The sequence below is a fragment of the Sturnira hondurensis genome, unplaced genomic scaffold, assembly GCF_014824575.4.
Source record: "Sturnira hondurensis isolate 20B ecotype Veracruz unplaced genomic scaffold, ASM1482457v3 Scaffold0019216, whole genome shotgun sequence".
In the NCBI taxonomy this organism is placed as follows: domain Eukaryota; kingdom Metazoa; phylum Chordata; class Mammalia; order Chiroptera; family Phyllostomidae; genus Sturnira; species Sturnira hondurensis.
The window spans coordinates 5,569,166-5,589,529 of record NW_028091847.1 but is presented as its reverse complement, the minus strand read 5'-3'; the positions used below and the strand labels follow the sequence as shown (position 1 = coordinate 5,589,529).

The following is a 20,364-nucleotide window of genomic DNA, read 5'->3' as shown; positions in this document are numbered from 1 at the left end:
ACTCAGTCCGCCGCTGCAGCAGAGTTCCGGTTGAGGACTGCAGGGTGAGGCTCCGCGGGCGTGTCGAGGGTTACCCTCGCGGCGGAGATGGGGACCGTGGGCGCAGGGCTTGTGGACTGCCATTGCCACCTCTCCGCCCCAGATTTCGACCACGTAAGCGTGGGCAAGGCCGGCCGGGTGGGTGGGAGCGGGGAGACCCCGTCCTCTTCCTTCAGGTTTCCTTTTGCTCTTTTAAGAAGACGGAGCCTCAAATCCACCCAAGCCGGTCTGTGGCCCGTGTGACTTGCACCTGCCTCCCTATTTAGCCGCTGTCACACCGATTTTTCTTTCTGATCCGGAATAGTATAAGCCCTCTGTCTCCGCTTTAATTTGCTTTACCCGGTTACTGGAGTTCTCCGTACCTCCTCTGCTTGGCCCGGCTGAGAATCCACTTTGACCTGAACACGGGCTCGCCCCGGAGCAAACAGAACAACGCACGCACAAGAGCAGAGTTACAAAGTGTGTTTTTACCCGCTACATTGGAAACTAGAGGCTCATAATAGAGAAGGGAGAGTGGGGTTTACTGGGGGGAGCGGGGACGGTGGGCCAGCCAAACAAGAAGATGGGTGTGTACGGTGGTGAGGAAAGTGGGCAGGTTGAATTTGGCACATTCATGCTACCAAAATACGGATGGAGCATGGAAAGACGCATGAGCCAAGACTAAAGAGGTTGTCGGGGGATAGGTGAGGTAGGTCAATAAGAAGTTTGGATTTCATTAAAAGAACAATACGAATCTAGTAAAGGTTTTTCTTTCCTTTTTAAGAGAGTGACAAGATCTGATATTCATTTAAAAACTATTTTGCTGATGCTCAGCAACCAGATAGAGGAGAGCGAGGGTGGAAGGTAGAAGACCACTTTGGAAACTTTTGCATTATCTAGACAAGACATGATGGTGGTTACAGGGGAGTTTGAGAAAAGCAGATGGGTTCCAGGTATATTTCAGAGATTGGATCTGTAGTACATGCTGGAGAAATGAATGTGGGAAGGGAAGGAAAGAGGTCAGTCAATCGATGCTCTCCGGAGGTTGGTGGGGCTGTTTACTGAGATGAGGGAAGACCGGCTGGGAGGGGAGGCAAAAGGAATAGGTTTGTTGGGGAGAAAGCAGAGTTATGTTTGGTACGTGTTGAAGCCTAATATCCATCCAAGTGGAGGATATTATTCTCCATATAGTCATTCTTAAATATGAATCTTGGGTTTTGGAAAGAATAATAGGCTGCAAACAATTGGGATCATATTAGCATAATAATAGTATTTAAACCTGTGGGTAAGATCACTTGAAGTGAGTAAAGAGAGAGGAGTGTACGGTCCTGAAATCAGAAAGAGGAGAGAGAGCCAGTTAAGGAGACTTAAATAGCAGCCAGTAAGAGAGAGTGGTGTCTGCAGGAGAGTGGTGTTGCCGAAGCCAAGAGTGGAAAATATTTCAGCAAGAAAGGAGCGGACAAGTGAGGAGTTCCTAAATGCTGTTGAGGGCCAAAGTAAGAGGAGGACTGAGAAGTGTCCTTTACATTTGATAGTAACAGTTTCTGTTTTAATGTAAAGGGAATAGATGCCAAGTTTTACTAAGAGAAAGAAATAGGAGACAGAAGGTGGGTCAGTGTAGGTTCTTCTCATTCCACCACACTATTCCTCGCCATCATTGTCATCCTTTATGTCGCCTCAACCACCCTGCTACACACAGCTGGAGAGCGGTTACATCTTCATCTAAAATAACTGTGATCACTTCTGCTTATTTTAGGATCTGGATGATGTGTTGGAGAAAGCCAAGAAAGTAAGTCAATATCTATAATTGCTCTTTTCTTTTTGCTTTTGTTTTCCTTCTAATTTTAGATTAGAACAGCTTGAAATTTAGGTATGCTCTGTTGATGCTTCAGTAATAATATTACATTTATTGTGTTTACTGAGTAACAGGTACTGACTAAGCCCTTTCTGTACATGATTTCATTTAGTATTTCACAACAACCTTCTGTGGAAGCTACTGTTTTTTCGCCAGGGGTCCCCAACCCTGAGCTGCGGACTGGTAGCTGCCCACAAGCAAAGCTCACCTGAGCTCTGCCTCCTGACCCCACCCCTCCCCTGCCGTCCACAGCCAGGTGAGAGAGGGTGGGGGGAGTGAAGCTCACCTGAGCTCTGCCTCTGGCCCCTCCCCATTCCAGTATAAGGCCAGGAACACTCACCTCTCCCTCCAACCACTCCCCACCCCCATCTTCCACAAAACTGGTCCAATGGTGCCAGTAGGTTGGAGACCGCTGTTGTAGCCAACCATTGCCCATTTTATAGATGAGGAAACAGGCCTAGAGACTGATCTGTCCAAAGACACACAGCTAGTGAAATGATGCAGGCAGGAAAATCCGTTGAAAACACGACCCCCCAGCCATCATGCTTACCAGTAAGATGGAACAGAGTAGTCCTTCTGTCAGCTCTAAAATTAACATTATTCTGGAGATCTTGGAGACATTATAAAAGTTTTCTGAAACATTTTTGTTTGGGAAAAATATTAATTTTTAGGAGTGTTTATGAAACTCATTATACCTAGCATTTCATAATCTTTCCCAAAATTGTCAGTCAGAAGTGGCTGCCGGTACATTTTTATACACAGCCATTGTTCACTAGGACAGGTTAATCAGGAGTGTAGGCTTTGGAGTAACCCAGGCCCAGTGATCTTAGGCAAGTTATTTGACTCCGTCTAAAATTCTGTCTCCTGATCATACAGTAGATTACCGCAATGCCTACCTCATAAGATTGTGTAGATTAATTGAGGTGATGTTTATGTTCACTGAACACAGTAGCTGAAACATAGTAACCACTCAGTGATAGCTATTACGATGATACTGATGGAGTGTAGATGAGCAAAGAAAACCTGACACTTTGAAAAATTATATTGGATGTATATTGCTTGAAACGCTCACTGCTCTATTCTTTTCTTTGTCTCAGGCCAATGTTATGGCTCTTGTGGTGGTCGCTGAACACTCAGGAGAATTTGAAAAGATTATGCAGCTTTCAGAACGGTACCACTTCTCATTAAGAACTTAAAGAGTTGCTAATAAAGATGCAATTGTGATATATTTATAATATCGAAGATTACCATTTTTAAGAAGAGTGAGAAGGAAATATAAATATAGCCCTAAAAAATTCTTTCCTCATTCTTGGGCCCTGGCTGGTGTAGCCCAGTGGATTGAGCGCGGGCCTGCGAACCAGAGGATCGCAGTTCGATTCCCAGTCAGGGCACATGCCTGGGTTGCAGGCCAGTTCCCTGCAGGCCAACTCCCAGCAGGGGACGCACGAAAGGCAACCATACATTGATGTTTCTCTCCCTCTCTCCTTCCCCTCTAAAGATAAATAAATAAATAAAATCTTTTTTTTAAAAAAATTCTTTCCTCGTTCTTTAGAGTGACATTTTCTGCTAGTCTAATAGTCTAGTTTCTCAATTCATTTTACACTTTCAGGTACAGGGGTTTCGTCCTGCCCTGCCTGGGCGTTCATCCTGTTCAAGGACTTTCACCACAAGACCAGAGGAGTGTCACGTTAAAGGTAACAGTCCCATCAGACAAAAACCTTAAAAAATGATGATCCCTTTGGCTCAGAAATCCTCCTTTTCCTGATTGAAAGTCGAAGCCAATAATCTAAAAGAAGGAAGTGCTGCCTCCTTTCCCAGAGATGTTTGTTGCAGAATTATTTGTAATAGAGAAAAAGGAGAAACAGCCTGGCGGCCCAGAAATAAAAGAATAACCAGTTAGCTTGTAGAGTGTTAAATGTAATGCATTTGTGAAAAATGGGATTCTAAGGTTTACGTAGCAACATGGAAAATGTTTACAGTATAATATAGGGAGAAAGGCAAGATGCAAACAGCTCATTTGCCGAGTGACATCGTATAAAAACATACCCTGTAAGGAAAAGACTATAAAGAAAAACACAGAAATGATAGTAGCTGTGATGATCTTGTAGAATTGCAGGTGATTTGTGTTTACATTCTGTAAAATCATATTGCCCTCCTGATTTGGCAGAAAGGTGGTAAAATATCCAAAGAAAGATACAAATTCATAACTGCAGTACTCAAGGGAACAGACGAGTTCAAGTATACAGTATCTTCTCTGAATGTGGAACCACCCCCACAGGAGTGCCCTGGGTCTATTAAACGGCACGGCTTTCCCACCCTCTGTGAAAAAGATCCTACCCACAAGATCTCATTGACTCACAGTAGCCAGGATGTCTTACAGTCCAGACTCCTCGTTAGGGAGATGCACAGTTTCTTCGGTGCTTTCTTACATAATGAGACCAATAGCCCCACTTTGAAGAAGTGAAGACTTTGTGTTACCTGTAAATAAAGATACAAAGTCTGTCATTTTTTATAATAACAAATCTGTATTTCTACATTTGGATACCCCAGATAGCTCTCCTTATTTTGAAACAAAATTACTTTTCATTCACTTCAGGTAAAAATTAAATATTTATTCTTTAGCTCTCCTGAGTTGTCGATGTGATAAAATAAGCTAAATTGCCAGAGAGTTACAACTTCCATAATGTCAGGGGTTATAGCAGGATGGCATTTGTTTCATTTATGTAGAGATATACGAGTATAGTAATAGGCATTCATTCAGTTGTCAGTTACGTGTTTGCTGAGCACCTACTGCCTTCCGAGCCCTGTAGAGTAGTCTCTCTCTCAGGAATCTAGATTCTGGACTCGGGAAGACAAAGAGCAGTTAGATACGCGAACAGGAAAACTTTAGGTAGCACTGAATGCTTTAAAGACAGTAAAACAGTAAAGACAAGGGTTATGTGATAGGCATTGTGGGTGCCAGTTTTTAGATTGTGTGGTCAAGGGGGGGCTTCTCTGAGGAGCTGGCCAAGCAGAGAGAGGGGACAGAGTGTTGTAGGCAGAGGAAGCAGTGACCTAGGACAGGAACAAGCTTGATGTGGTCAAGGAGGAGAAAGGAGGCAGATGGGACTAGAGGAAAGGGAAGTCCTAGTGACAAGGTCAGCAGGATTTGACAGGGGTCACCTCAGACAGAGCCGTGTTCGATTTTACATCAATGGGGGATATAAAGTGAGGCTGACAAAATGTGACTTGTGTTTTGAAAAGAACCCCTTCACTATGGTGTGAAGAATGAATTTTGAAGGGGGTAGAAAATGAAGAAGGGAATACGGTGAGAAAGTTACTGCAATAGTGTGTGTGAGAAATGATGGTAGATTGGATCAGAGGCAGCAGTGAGGTGAAATGAAGTGGGTGATTTGGCATATTTTTGGCATGAATGTAGGACTGACTGGACTTTACCTTACAAAAGTAATAAACATATCAACAATATACAGGAAGTTCTAGACTATCAAAGTAGGTATGAACTCATCAAATCTCAGGATGGCCCTCTGGAAAAGGCCAGAGATAAGCAGTTATTTCTACTTTAGTCCTTGTGCATAGTCCATACCATTGTTTTGTTCTTGCATAGTGATTAGACCATGAGCACCTAACAGGTGGGAGAAAGATAGGGAAGTACTGAGCATTCATCATGTTAGCAGGTTTACAGACTGACAATTGCCCAGCACTGCACAAATCTTTCAATATATTCCTGAATTAATCTATTCAATAAATATTATTACCAGGCAGGGTTCAGGTCCCAGGAATACTTTGGAGAACCACGATTCACTGGCCACCATCTTCTGCCCCTACAGGCAGGTCAGTTGCTCTCCGATTGGCTCCTGCCCCTACATGGCCCACTGCACTCCTTTCCGGTGGCACATGTGACCCCTGCTCTAGAGGTCCTGAAGCCTAAACATAGTCTTTAGTAAAAAGTCTTTTGTAGTGATTTAAAGTCATTCAGCATAAACTTTCTTTCCTTTTCCCCTTTGGCCTTATTCTTTCTTTTCCTCCTTTCTTTTTTCTGTCTCCTCTCTTCTTTTAGCAGCATATTGGAAATAGCCTGTGCTTTGAAGTCAAAGAGACCTGAGCTACTGGCTTCTGTGATCTGTGGTCCTTACCTTTGCCAAGTCTCAATTTCCTCATTTGTAAATCATGAATGATTATATAGTAGTAGTATTCCCAGTCACAGTGTGGAGAGATATAGGGTCTTTAAAAACCCCGTGACAGAACCCTTAGCTGTTATGGAAGTCATAACAGCTAATGGCTGTTATATAGTGCCGTATACTCTTAGCTCCTCATGACAGCGTGACTTCCTCTACACTGATTCACTAGAATGTATTTCTGGGGTGTTCACTTACTCTCCCTCATCTTCTTTTTCTGTCTCTCAAGGCATAATCGTAAAATCTCCTCTTTTTTCCTCCCTGTTATCCACAGCCTTTACCATGCAACTGTATGTTCCTCTACCATACAGTTGTTTTCCCTCCCCTTTAAAATTCTCCGTTGTTCTGATTATCCTCAGTAGAAGTACCTTGCAATTAACATAGCCTGTGACCAAAATCCTCAAAGTACTTTAAAAGAAGCAAATTTTCCTTATATTGGTCTTTCTCTTGCCTTACAAGGGAAACCTCACAGGGCAGATTCTCTAAGTGAAATAGTAATGTCATGGAAAATAATGGTACACAATTACTTCAATGTTTAACACATAAGCATATATATAATAGTGTTTATGTTGTTGAACCTTTAGGACAAAAATAGGCTAAACAGGATTTTAAGATAAATCAGTAAAAATTGTACAAAGGATGTGTGGGGTTATCACTATTATAAACTCATAAACCATTAGTACCCTAAGAGGAGAGCGTAGCATAATGTACGCCCCGAAACTCACTTGACAAAGGTGCCCACCTGGTGGCTTTCTTCTCTCTTGCTCAGATGTTCTAGGAAATCAAAGCCATCTCCCAAAAATGCCAGGAAATGCTTCCTAAGGAGAAGGAAGTGTTTAAGTGTGAATCTTCGTAAACAGTGTATTCTTGTGACCTGAATGGGGGTGGGATGTTACTACTCAAATCTCCAAATAGAAGTGCTCACCTTTATAGAAGGACTGCTGTCCCTAGTTCTCCAACTAGTTAAAGGAATAGAATGTATGTAAAGGGCCCCGGACAGCACAGTGCCCGGCATGTAGTATGTGTTTGTAAAACGTCAGACTCCTTCTTCCAGTTTAACAAATACACTTTCTTTTTCTCCCAGGATTTGGATGTGGCTTTACCCATTATTGAGAATTATAAGGACCGATTGTTGGCAATTGGAGAGGTAAACACCTATTAGCTGGTCAAATGATATATGATCTAATTTGGACTTTGATATATGAAAATAATCCTTACTTCAGTATTGGTGATTGTAACTGACTTGGGTGATTATGTTCACCCCATTCAGCTGAATGATAATTTACCAATATTCCTCAACTAGCAAAAGAGCTTGGGATGAAACAATAGAAAGCCTTGCTATAGGCTTATGTTAATACTTTATTAGCATTTCTATATATTATGCTTTTTTTTTGCTTAAATATGGGTCAGCTCTTTAGTAATTTCAAGTAGTACATACAAGAGAAAAAGCTAAGAGGGGGAATTGGTAAACGTAGTTCACCTCCTCACACAACCACATACAACTAAACTACGGAATAACCATCATTCAGAATGTCAGAAATAAGACTGAATGGAAGTCCTACAAGTACGGAATTAAAGAAGAAAGCACAGTGAGACTGGTGAAAAGGGCAGAGAGGGGGAACTGGCTGGTCCCACACCCACATGTGGCAGATAAAAATTGGGAGGGATATCTTGGGAGTCAGGGGTCACCAGCCCAGGATTCCAGTGCCAGGAAGATAAGTCCCCATAACTTCTGACTGTAAAAATTAGTAGGGATTGAGGCTGTAAGAGAAACCACTGGATTCCCAGGCAGTTCCTCTTAAAGAGCTCACACACAGACTTGCTCAGACTCACTCCCTCTGAGCTCCAGGTTGCGAGAAGCAAATTAAAAGGCATTATGGGGAGGAGCTGAGTGTCTGGCATCGGGGGCACCTTTCTTCCAGACAAAAGTGTTGGCAGAGGCCATTGTTCCTTTTCTGACCCTTCCCCTGACAGAGCCCCAGAGCTGGGAAGTGGGTGCCACATCTGAGTCTCCATCAACCTGGCTAACACTGTTTGCCCCACCCTGGTGGAGCCCTGAGGCTCCTCCACACCCCACCCAACTTTCAGGCTCCCCTAAGCTGTTTCCAGTGGCTTTTCCATACAGATGGCTGGTCTTGTCTCATGCTTCAGATTTTCTTAAATCGTCTCAAGCAAGCAGCATCTGGTCTCAGTGAGCCCTGTACCTCTCTCTACGTGGCCCCAGCCTGGCACTAGAAGCAGCTGACCTTCGCTCACAGCTTGGCCTTGCAGCTTGGCCTTGCCTGAGTGTGTCTAAGCCCAGCACAAGTAACAGCCATCTGCAGATCGCTTTGTAGCTTATGCTGGGTGCCCCCAGCAGAACACAGGCAGTGGCTGACTTTGGTCTGCACCTTTTGGGAAGCCCCAGAGCCTGTGTACTCAGTGGACGGTTATAGACCACATTGGAATACCAGCACCTAACCACCTGCACAAGCAACACACTCAAGAGGTGGACTCAGTGGGCACCAGAGCCCTGCTGAAGTAAATCCTCCTCTGGAGTAGGCCCCTGCACAGCTGATCCTCCATGGTGATTGAAAGTTAGTGGTCAGTGGTCACAGCCAGGCACTGTAGCTGATTGGGTAACCCCCTCCCATGGACCTGCCAGCAGTAGTAACCAAGGCTCAACTAAAACTGGATGGTGTATACAGCCCACACAGTGGATGTACCTGAGTATCCAGCTTGGGTGATAGGGGAGGCTGTGCCACTGGACCCTATAAGACACCTACTAAATTAGGCCACTTTACCAATCCAGGGAGTTATAGCAGCTTCACCTACTACATAGAAGCAAACAGAGGGAGGCTGCCAAAATGAGGAGACAAATATGTCCCAAGTGAAAGAGCAAAACAAAATTCCAGAAAAAGAACTGAGCACAATGGAGACAAGCAGTCTTCTAGATTCAGAATTCAAAACACTGGTTATAAGGATGCTCAAGGAACTTAGTGAGAATTTCAGCAATATAAAAAAGGACATGGAAGCTCTGGCTGGTGTGGCTCAGTGGATTGAGCATGGGCCTGTGAACTAAAGGATCACAGTTCGATTCCCAGTCAGGGCACATGCCTGGGTTGTGGGCCAGTTCCCAGCAGGGGACCCACGAGAGGCAACCATACATTGGTATTCTCTCCCTCTCCTTCCCTTCCCCTCTAAAGATAAATAAATAAAATCTTTTAAAAAGATTTTTTAAAAAAGGACATGGAAACCATAAAAAAACAGAAGTGAAGGCTGCGCTAACTGAAATAAAGAACAATTTACAGGGAACCAACAGTAGAGTGGATGAAGCCAAGAATCAAATTAGCAACTTGGAATATAAGAAAGCAAAAAACACCCAGTGAGGGAGGAGGAGGGTATAACGGGGTTCAATGGCAATGCTGAAAACAATAAAAACTTAAAAAGTAAAAGTAATTAAAAAATACCCATTTTGGAACAATAAGAAAAAGAATTAAAAAATATGAGGATAGTGTAAAGAGCCTCTGGACAACTTCAAGCATACCAACATTTGCATCATGGGAGTGCCAGAAGGAGAAGAGAGAAAAAGCAAGAAATTGAAAACCTGTATGAAAGATAATGGCAGAAAACTTCTCCAGCGTGGTGAAAGGAATAGACATACAAGTCCAGGAAGTGCAGAGAGTCTCAAGATGAACGCAAACAGGCCCACACTGACACGTCATAATTAAAATGCCAAAGGTTAAAGATTAAGAGAAAATTTTAAAAGCAGTTAGTTACCTACAAGGAGCTACCATAGGACTGCCCACTGATTTCTCAAACTTTGCAATCTAGAAGGAAATGGCAAAAAGTATTCAAAGTGATGAAAAGCTAGGACCTACAACCAAAAATACTCTACCCAGCAAAGCTATCATTTAGAATCAAAGGATATAAAGAGCTTTCCGGACAAGAAAAAGCTAAAGGGGTTCATCACCACCAAACTAGAATTACATGAAATGTTAAAGGGCCTTCTTTAAGAAGAAGATCAGAAATATGAACAATAAAATGACAATTATCTATCAGTAATTGATTCTAAAAAAACAAACAAGCAGAACAGAAACAATCATCAATACAGAGAACATTTTGGTGGTTGCCAGATGGGAAGTGTGTTGGGTGGGTGGGTGAAAAAGATGATGGGATTAAGAAGTACAAACTCATTGTTACAGAATAGTCATGGGGATGTAAAGGACAGCATAGGGACTCTAGTAGCCAAAGAATATATTTGCATGACCAATGGGTTTGGACAATGAAGTGGGGATTGCCTGGCGGGGATTGACTGAGGGCAGCAAAGGGGGAAACATCTGGACAACTGTAATAGCATAAGCAGTAAAATGTAATAAAAAATAAAGTATTGTACACAGACATTTTAAATAGGGTGGAGTATAATTAGAGAACACTTGTGTTAAACAACTAGCAGTTATAAAACATTGTTGTCACTTGGTAATACATTTCACTTCTAATTAAAGATAAAGATAAGAAGAGCAGTTAAATCCAGAATGTAGATTATAACAATGCCTGCCCAAATAGTGTCAAGGAAAGCAGTCATTTGTCATCTTTCCTGTGCCATGTGATGACCACATGCAGCACTTGAAATGTGGCTGATCCAGATCGGGATGTGCTCTTTCAGTATAAAACACACAGAGGATTTCCGTGTTCTGGCACCCGAAAGACTTAACGTAAAATAACTCAAGTTATACATTGATTATGTGTTAAAATAATAATACACTACTGTATAAGAAGAACAATAACATTTTGGATGTACTGGATTAACTGCACTTAAAATTACTAAAATATTGAAATTAATTCTACCTATTTCTTGTCAGTGTTGTTAATGTGGCTACCAGAAGATGTCAGTCATGTATGTGACTTGCATGTATGGCCCACATTATATTTCTCTGGCATACTGTCCAAGCACTGCTCTATAGCATGACTTTGGGGTCCAGTCAACCACAAACAGTTCACTCTGTTTTCCTTTTCTGTTGTAGGTGGGACTTGATTTCTCCCCAAGATTTGCTGGCACTGACGAACAGAAGGAAGAACAAAGACAAGTCCTAATCAGACAGGTCCAACTGGCTAAAAGACTGAATTTGCCTTTGTAGGTTCATTAATCATCTTAACACATTACCAGCTGTAGAGCAAATTAAATAATGATTCTTTTGAAATGGAGCTCTCCATTTCTTTTTCTCTGAATTACTTTAATAGAGCAAAGATAGTGTTATCATGCTCAGTACTTAAAAGGAATTTTTTTGTTAAACAGAAATGTTCACTCACGCTCAGCTGGAAGACCCACCATCAGCCTCTTGAATGAGCAAGGTATTTAGGTTCCTGAGACAAATGTTGCTAATGTTTAAGTTTGGTAGTTCTAGTTCATATCCTCATAGAAAAAAAGCCATGTTTTAATTTAATTTCTGAAACGGGAGGAGATGGAGATAATCTAAAGTGATTTTGTAAGTTAGCCTACTGTTTATAAGGTTTTCAGTGTGATTATATATGTAAGGCCAGGATAAAGCAAATGAAAAATTGGATTAAGTATATTCCTGAAGTAGAAATATATCTTATATGTATCATATTCTCAAACTTTTTCAAGTATCATATACAATAAGAAGTATATTTTGATATTCAGTGTAAACACCAAAAAAATACCGTGTTTTGGGATTAAGACTTTGGGATTCAGTGTATTCACACACAAAAAACTGACAAAATTTAGAGAACAGTATGTCTGAGTGTGTATAGGTGTGCGTATGTGTGCACCTGCAGACACATATACAAGCACACACTGGTCAGTCTTTTTTTTCTTTTTCTTGTTTTTAAAGATTTTATTTATTTATTTGAGAGAGATGGGGAAGGGAGGGAGAAAGAGAGGGGGTGAAACATCAGTGTATGGTTGCCTCTAGCACACCCCATATTGGGGATATGGCCTGCAGCCCAGGCATGTGCCCTGACTGGGAATCAACCCAGCGATGCTTTGGTTCGCAGACCCACACTCAATCCACCGAGCTACACCAGCCGGGCACACTAGTCAGTCTTGATCCACTAAATTGGTTACATAACCTTCTTGTGGTTGGAACCCACTAAGGTCGCGACTGCTATTTGAAAAACCACATCAAATAATGAAGTAAGTGTAACTGCCTACATCTGGAGAGCACTGCATTCCTCGGTGACGGGTCCCGAACCCTTCTGGAATCACTGAGAACGTGATTTTTATGGAGGCCGAGCAGCCGCTCTTCAGGACCTGGAGGTGATTTTATGAAGCTCACAGCTACTCGGCCTGGGAGCCAGTCAGCTCCCAGTGCTTCCTCCACTGGCCGTCTCGCTAGGGCTGCTTGACGGCTGAAGAACCTCCTGTTCGGAACAGTAATTCGACAGCTCACAGACTCCTGGAAAGTGTTTGATGATACAGGAAGATTAAATAATTGTTTAAAAATTTGTACTGCAATTTTACTTAATAATTTTATCCTCAAGTCTAAGAATTTACTGTATTTTCATTCTACGGTACACTTCTCCATCCCTTAGAAGTCCTAGAACCTCCACTTCGTATTCGGGGACCACATTTCTGGTCTTTGTTGTTCAGCCTGATGAGTGGAAGAACCTCTCATTGAGGAAATACATTGGAAGTCTGATTTATCTTTCGTTTTTGAGAGGCGCTGACAAGGTGCTGCTCCACGCGTTTGACGGCCGGCCCTCTGTAGCCATGGAAGGGGTGAAAGCTGGGTACTTCTTCTCAGTTCCTCCCTCTGTCGTACGGAGTGGGCAGGTAAATCCCTTCAGTAAACCTCATCTCACACTTTGTGAAGTACACTTTCAAACATGAGCTTTTATTACATACTTGTGACATTATTCTAGTTGCATTACAAAAATTAATCTTAGGTCCCAACCTTATGTCAATACCATACTACCGTGATTGCATTAGACTTATAGTAAATTTTGTAAACAATTTTTCATTTTTAGAGAGAAGAGAAGGGAGGGAGGAAAAGAGGGAGAGAAACATCGATGGGTGTCCTCTTGTACACGCCCTGACAAGGGGCCAAACCAGGGACCCAGGCATGTGCCCTGACTGGGAATCGAACCAGCAACATTTTGCTTTGTGGGACAATGCTCCAAACTGAGCCACACTGGTCAGGGCGATTTACAGTGAGTTTTGAAATCAGGCTAGTGTGAGAATTTAGCTCTTTTTTGGGGGGAGTATATTTATTAGCTGGGGACATTGAAATAAGGAAGGGCATCGGACAGCACAAACAACAGAAAGCCAGTGCAGAGCTGCTTGGGCTCTCTAGAAATGTGACAGGAGAGAAATGAGCCTAGTCAGGGCTCACTGAGAAAGCACAATAAAGGGGTCTTGCAGAGAGGTGCAGGGGGGTAGCTTAGGGTGAGCTTCCACTGCCCACTGCTCCCTTGGTTTCTAGTCTCGTGCAGTCCCTTAAAGTTTAGGAGATGCATGCGTGAGAGAGAAGATGGGAAAGAGAAAGGCATGGACATGCTCCCCAGAGGGCGAATACTCCCTCTGGGGGGTATTCATTTGAAAACAAACGAATGTTTGTTTGAAATCATTTCAAACAAACAGTATTTGTTTGTTTCAATCATTTGAAAACAAAACTAATGATTTTGTTTTCAAAATCATTTTGGCTATTCCAAGTCCCTTGCCTTTCCATCTATATTAGAATCAGCTTGATTTCCACAAAAGGAGCTGGCTGGTGTTTCTATAGGGAGTACATTGAATCTGTAGATCAGTTGGGGGATAATTGGTGTGAACATGCTAGATCTTTGATTTCTTTGGTCAGTATTTTATAATTTTCAGCATACAAATCCTGCATGTATTAGATTTATCCCTGTTTCTTATTTTTTATTCTATTTTAAACGATACTGGTTTTAAAATTTTCATGATCAATTATTCATTGCTGGTATATAGAAATAAAATAAATTTTTGCATATTAAATTTTAATCAAGTGACCCTGCTGAATTATTCATTAGTGCTAGTAGAGTTTTTTAGGTTTTTCAGGATTTTTTATGGATTTGTTGCCTAAAGATACATTTGCCTTTTCTAACATTTGTGCCCTTTATTTCTTTTTCTTGCCTTATTTCACTGGAAACAGCTACTAGTAGAATGTCGATTAGGAGTAGTAAAAACAGACACCCTTGCCATTTTCCTGATTGGGGGAAAGTGTTCATTCTTTTGCCATTAAGTATACTATCAGGTATCATTAAGTATACTGCAGGTATCTTATACGGTTAAGGAAGTCCTTCTCTTTCTACTCTTCTGAGAGTTTTTATCAAAAATGGATGTTGAATTCTGTCAAATATTTTTTCTGCATCTACTGAGATGGTCATGTAGTTCTTTTCTTGGCACGTAAATTGTAGTGATTGATCTTCTGATATTGAGCCACCCTGGCATTCCTAGGACAGAGTCTACTTGATCATGAGATAGTTTCCTTTTTAGTTTCTTAGGTGGAACCTTAGATTCCTTGAAACCTTTCTTGTTCTCTAATGTAGTCCTACTGTTAATGCAGTAGTTGCATTAGCACTAACTACTTATAGTTACAGTCCACAAATTTTGATATATGCCGTGTTTTCACTTTCTTTCAGTTCAGAATGCTTTCTGATTTACCTTGTGATCTCCTCTTTGACCATAGTGATTGTTTAAAGTATATTGTTTATACTTGGACCATAGTGATTATTTAAAGTGTGTTGTTTATACACCAGCCAGGATGTGTGGCTGGTATATAAACACAGCTCAGTGTGGCTCAGGGGATTGAGCCCCAGCCTGCGAAGGGTCACCAGCTCAATTCCCGGTCAGGGCACATGCCCTGGGTTGCACGGTCATGTCCCCAGTGAGGGGGGTGTGCAAGAGGCAACCACACATTGATGTTTCTCTCCGTCTCTTTCTCTCTCCTTTCCCCTCTGTTTAAAAAAATGAGTAATTAAAATATTTTTAAGTGTATGGTTTAATTTCCAAATACTTAGTAATTTTCCTGTTATCTTTCCATTACTGATTTTTACTTTAATTCTGCTGTGTTCAGGAAACGTACATTGTATGATTCTAAGCCTTTTAAATTGGTTGAGGTTTGTGGAATGGCCCCAAATGTGGACTGTCCTGGTGAAGAGAACATGCACACTTAACAAGGACATGCATCCGCCTCTTGTAGGAAGGAGCGTTCTGGGGGTGTCAGTTGGTAGTTGCCTGAGATCAGTTTTCTTTTTCCTACTTTCATACTTTGTGGGAAAACTTACTTAGTAGTAATCTTTAGCTGTGGCATGTTTCTTTTTTAAAACTAAAATTCTACTTTTTCTAATTTTAAACATGATATTTGTACGTTATAGAACATTGAGTCCCTTCCGAAAAGAACAAATTTTAAGTCAGTCTGGATGCTGCTGCTCAGGCAACCATTACTAAGGTTAATCCACGTAAAATAAGATCGTCTTATTCTTTTTGTTTTGAGTTAGCTCCACGGGTGTCTGTCTGTGTCACTAAATGTGGGCTTATATCATCTTTAAAATGATCTCATAATATTTCATAGTATGGGTGTACCTAATGTATTTAAGCATCACCTTGAATCGGTGATTTTCAGCAGGTGAACTGCAAGAATTCATGCAGTGCCTGACTGTTGAGTCAGGGGCATGAACTTAGACTATCAAATAAAAAAGGGACAGCAGCCAACACAACAACTGTCTGGCAGGACTGAGTCAAACTTATACCTCTGTTTTTGCCATACCAGCAAAAAACCACATTTTTGGTGTGCCACAGAATTTTAGTAATTAGTTTATGTGCGCCATGGGATGAGAAAAAGTGGAAAATCTCTGCCTTAAGGAAAGGTTATATTGTTTCTCATTTTTCACTGCGAGAAGCAGTACTTCAGTGAATACCTTCGTACACCCACAGTCCACACGCACGCTTGTGCAGTAATTTCCTGTAAGTGGAATCACTCAGGAGAGAGTGTACATTCTTACATTTTTGTTAAATTGTTACATTTTCTTGAAGAAGTTTATAGATTAACTTTTACCTACCAACAGTGCATGAGCATACCTATTTCTGTGCTTTTGAAATTTTAATCTCAAAACTATTTGATATAACAACATTCTACTCTGCATCTACTCTGCATCATGTGTCTCCTCATTTTTTACTTTTAAGATTTTATTTATCTTTAGAGGGGAAGGGAAGGAGAGGGAGAGAAACATCAATGTGTGGTTGCCTCTTGTGAACCCCCCACTGGGAACTGGCCTGCAACCCAGGCATGTGCCCTGACTGGGAATTGAACCTCGATCCACTGGTTCGAAGGCTTGTGCTCAATCCACTGAGCTACACCAGCCACGCTCGTTTTTTACTTTAAAAGTGCAATGGCAACAAAAGAATTATGTGCTTGGTATAAAACTTTTTGAGTTAATTGCAGTCCTTATAGTCCACACAAAAAACTATAAATAAGACTATCTACCACGCAATCTAAAATGTGGACATAAACTTCGGACTTAAATAGCCTTGAGTGACTTCATGTGAACAGAAGAAGGGAGCGCCGAGCGTGGTGGGGGACAACACAAGTCCCCCCCACTGATCTCTCAGCGGGCGGGCGATACCAGCGCTTGGCGCCCCTGCAGGGTGTGCTGCTGGGGATCACTCCTTGGGTCCCTGGAGTCTTTGGGCAGTTTTTGGCAATGAATGTTTCTGTTTAAATCTATTCGTAATAGAATGCTGAGAACATAGGGAGCATTTATTAATTGAATATTAAACTATGAATTTTAAGTTCTTACAGAATAGAAGGCATTGGCAGGTGGGTTTAATGTTCCTTCTGTTGTCTTTATTAATCATGCTTTACACTTATTAGCTTTCTCTTTTCTCCAAGAAGCAGAAACTTGTCAGACAATTGCCTTTAACCTCAATTTGCTTGGAAACAGATTCACCTGTACTAGGACCAGAAAAACAGGTAAGTGATTGTCTGGTTTCTACATCATTTAGATCGTACCTTTCATTTGAACTATTTTTGATTTAGCTGTTTTTCTTGTTACAGTGTAACTACAATGGAATCCTTTTTTAATACTACGTTGAGAGGTTATATTAACTTAATTTTAGGTCTTTTCTAAATATTAATGTTGTCCCCTGAAGAATATTATTTTATTATATAATAATGAGAGCCAGACCAATACAGTAAAAATCTTGGTGTCGAGAGTCAGAAAGGCCTGGGTTCAAATCCTGTCTCTGCTACCCTCTAGCTGTGTGACTCTGAACAAGTTAATCTCCCTCAAACTTTCTTCATTTATAAAATGTGGGCAAAATAATAGTAAAATACTTTAAAGTATCATAATGAGAATTAAATGGAATAATGTTTATGAAAGTACCTAGCAGTGTCAGGTATATAGTAAAGAGGCTCAATAAATGTTTATTTTTGTCCTTTTAATTAGCATGTTATAATGAGGCACTATTTCTCCCAGTACAAGTATTAATATGTAGTCATAGATTCATTTACATAATCTTTGTTGTACTCTTGTTATTGCAGGCCACACAGCATTACATTTTAAATATTGCTAGTATTTTAAATTATACTTCTCTCAAAGGAAGCTACGGTATCTGCCCTGTTTGTGGTAGACGGCACCCATTTCCGCCCATCCCACTGTGCGGTTCACTGGCAGCCCCGCCTGCCCGTCAGATCTGTGTCCACGCCCGCAGGACTCAGAGGTCTGGGAGCCGTAGTGAGGCGACTGCTAATGAACCACGACTGTCGGGGCTTGCAGGGTGACGTCTGCTCACGAATGTCCAATTAGTTACAGATTCTCGTAAGTCAGCTCCTTCGAGAACATAGAAGACAGGAACGAGGAACTAGAGGGTCACGACTCCTGTTTGTTTGTTTGTTTGTTTGTTTGTTCGGATGCAGGACAGAAGGGCACAGAGTTGTCTTCCTGACTCGCATAACATGGAAGGAAAAGGACCCAGTGTTTTTTCCTTAAACAGAAATGAAGTTCAAGTGCTGTTGTAACTCAATTTTATATTTGTATTTAGTTGATGTGATAAAAATTGTGAGTTTCGGGCATAATGCCTTGCACATAGTGCTCAAAACATTTCTTGAATAAGTGAATTTTTAACTGAATATGCTTTTTGTTAAGTAAATATGTTTATTCTAGAAAATTAGAAATCACTTAAAATCATAAACTAGAAAACAGAACTGTCTTCCCCTGAAAGGTTACCGCTAAGTGTAGTGGCTAAGAACATAAACTCTGGTGTCAGATTGCACAGGTTCAAGCCTCAGCCGGGCTCCTTACCAGCTGTTTAGGATCCTTTCTTACCTGTAAAAAGGGGTGCAATAATAATAGTACCAACTCCTAGAGCAGTTTTGAGAATTAACTGAGAAATTTCACAAAAAGCTTAGAACACAACCTCTCCTACAGTATGCACTAAATAAATGCAACTAGGCATATCCTTCCAGACTTTTTATATTCACATAGATACACATAAGTATTTTTCATAAATATAGGATTAGCCTGAATACATCATTTCATAACTTGGTCTTGTGGATTTTAGAGAGAGAGAAACATCAGTGTGAGAGAGAACATCACTTGGTTGCCTCCTGTACAATCTGCTAGCTGGGGATCGAACCCACAGCCTTTTGATGTATGGGACAATGTTCCAACCAACTGAGCCACTTGGCCAGGGCTGGCATTTCTTGAATCAAACTGTGATACCTCACCTGTGAGGTGAAGCGGCCAAGCAGCAGAGCACTGACCTTTAAAGCAGTCAGTTGAGCGGCAGAACAGAGGACAGCTAGTCCACCAGTCATGCAGGCCACGATGTGCCCACGATTTGCAGATGCTAGATGCTGGGGCCTCAGCTGTTGATACCCCAGGGCTCTGAGCAGCAGCACCCACTTACAGTCAGTGTCACTGCCATAGCTTTTAGGTTCAGCCTTTCTCCCCAGCCTCACTGCCCTCCTCCACCCTCCTCTCGTCCCCCCAACAGTGAAAAGAGCTCAGCAGTTGTTTTTACCAACTTATTTTCTATTTTCTCTACAGTCTTCAAGGCTCGCTTCTCTTGACAGTCATGTTTGATTTAGTGTCTGCTTTGTTCTGTTTCAGGTACGGAATGAACCTCAAAACATTGCCATTTCAGCAGAATGTATTGCCCAGGTGAAAGGGATCTCAGTGGAAGAAGTTATGGAAGCGACCACGCAGAACGCACTGAAACTGTTTCCCAAGCTTCAGCACCTGCTCCACAAATAGCTTCAAAACCAAATCAACTGCAGGGGGCAGCGTTTGAGGAAAAAGAGGGTCCTGATTAAGAGTCTGAACTGACGGCCTGGGGAAATCATTACACTGGGGTGGGGAAGGTTGCAGTTTGAGAGAACCGTTTGTCTTAGAAGTAGAACAGGGCTTGATCCTGAAACTCTGGGTTCTAATTCTACCTTGTGCTGCTTTTCAATTAACGGAGGCCTGGCAGCAGGTTGGGACACACCACCCTGCTTCTTACCTTGCGACGTTAAATAGAACCACCACACGGACTGACCCCACTTCCTCTGGCAGGGGGGGCTCCCGCAGGTAAGAAATAGGCACCCCCGTGAAGGTGTGGGCTAGGCTAGAGTTCACCCCCCCACCCCCCGCCCCCGTCCCACTTCCCATGGGACCCGTCCGCCAGAGGGGGAGCTTTTAGTTCCTTACACCGTCAGAGATCTCCTCTGGGTTTGTAAAATCGGACTTTGGGACTTTGAATTATGTCTTTCTAAGAGAAAAATGTACAAGGTTTTATATTAACCTGAGATTTTGACTTAGGAGGCCAATGTTAATACAATCACCGTTAAATACCAAACCCAAAAGTTCAGTCAATAAACTGACTTTGTTTCAGTCTGAGTTTTGTCACATGTTTAAAATGTAAACAGCTTAATTAAACAGGTACTTGGCAATTTTATATTGTTATGTAACAGGAAAAATGTAACAGCAAAATGTTATATTTTTAAGGGTTTTTTTTTTAAAGATCTGAAACACCCAATCTTTTTTAAAATTTATTTATTTATTTATTTATTTTTAGAGAGAGGGGCAAGGAGGGAGAAAAAAAGGGAGAGAAACATCAATGTGTGTTTGCCTCTCATGTGTCCCCCACCGGGGACCTGGGCTGCAACCCAGGCATGTGCCCTGACTGGGAATGGAATTGGCGACCCTTTGCTTCACAGGCCCATGCTCAATCCACTGAGCTATGCCAGCCAGGGCTATATATTTAAGTTTTAAAAATCTTTGGTACAAAAAGAGTGCTGTGGATGGATGGTGGTTTTGCTAACAAAACAATGTGAATGTACTTAATGCTATTGAACTATACACTTAAAAATTAAACAG

General features: G+C 41.7%; 1 protein-coding gene across 6 annotated transcripts; it reads left to right on the top strand.

The window, feature by feature from the left end:
• The first annotated feature begins 20 nt into the window (after positions 1-20).
• Positions 21-19,884, top strand: TATDN3 (TatD DNase domain containing 3). 6 transcript variants are annotated; one of them, XM_037071041.1, is made up of 10 exons: positions 21-153; positions 1,775-1,807; positions 2,971-3,044; positions 3,483-3,567; positions 7,133-7,195; positions 11,052-11,161; positions 11,324-11,379; positions 12,708-12,820; positions 16,899-16,976; positions 19,117-19,884. In XM_037071041.1, the coding sequence occupies exons 1-10, from the start codon at positions 88-90 to the stop codon at positions 19,258-19,260; spliced, it is 822 nt and encodes a 273-aa protein (XP_036926936.1). In that variant the 5' UTR covers positions 21-87; the 3' UTR covers positions 19,261-19,884. The 6 variants fall into 6 exon arrangements, with proteins under 6 accessions (XP_036926936.1, XP_036926935.1, XP_036926938.1 ...); XM_037071040.1 differs by having other exon boundaries at positions 16,896-16,976; XM_037071043.1 differs by lacking the exon at positions 7,133-7,195 and having other exon boundaries at positions 16,896-16,976.
• The last annotated feature ends 480 nt before the right edge of the window (positions 19,885-20,364 follow it).

What these genes read in the sequence shown, in the direction of transcription:
- TATDN3 (XM_037071040.1), top strand. Translation starts at nt 88, where the DNA reads ATGGGGACCGTGGGCGCAGGGCTTGTGGACTGCCATTGCCACCTCTCC. An exon ending in TGTTGGAGAAAGCCAAGAAA is followed by an intron (nt 1,808 to 2,970) that starts GTAAGTCAATAT and finishes TCTTTGTCTCAG; the next exon opens with GCCAATGTTATGGCTCTTGT. An exon ending in GATTGTTGGCAATTGGAGAG is followed by an intron (nt 7,196 to 11,051) that starts GTAAACACCTAT and finishes TTTCTGTTGTAG; the next exon opens with GTGGGACTTGATTTCTCCCC.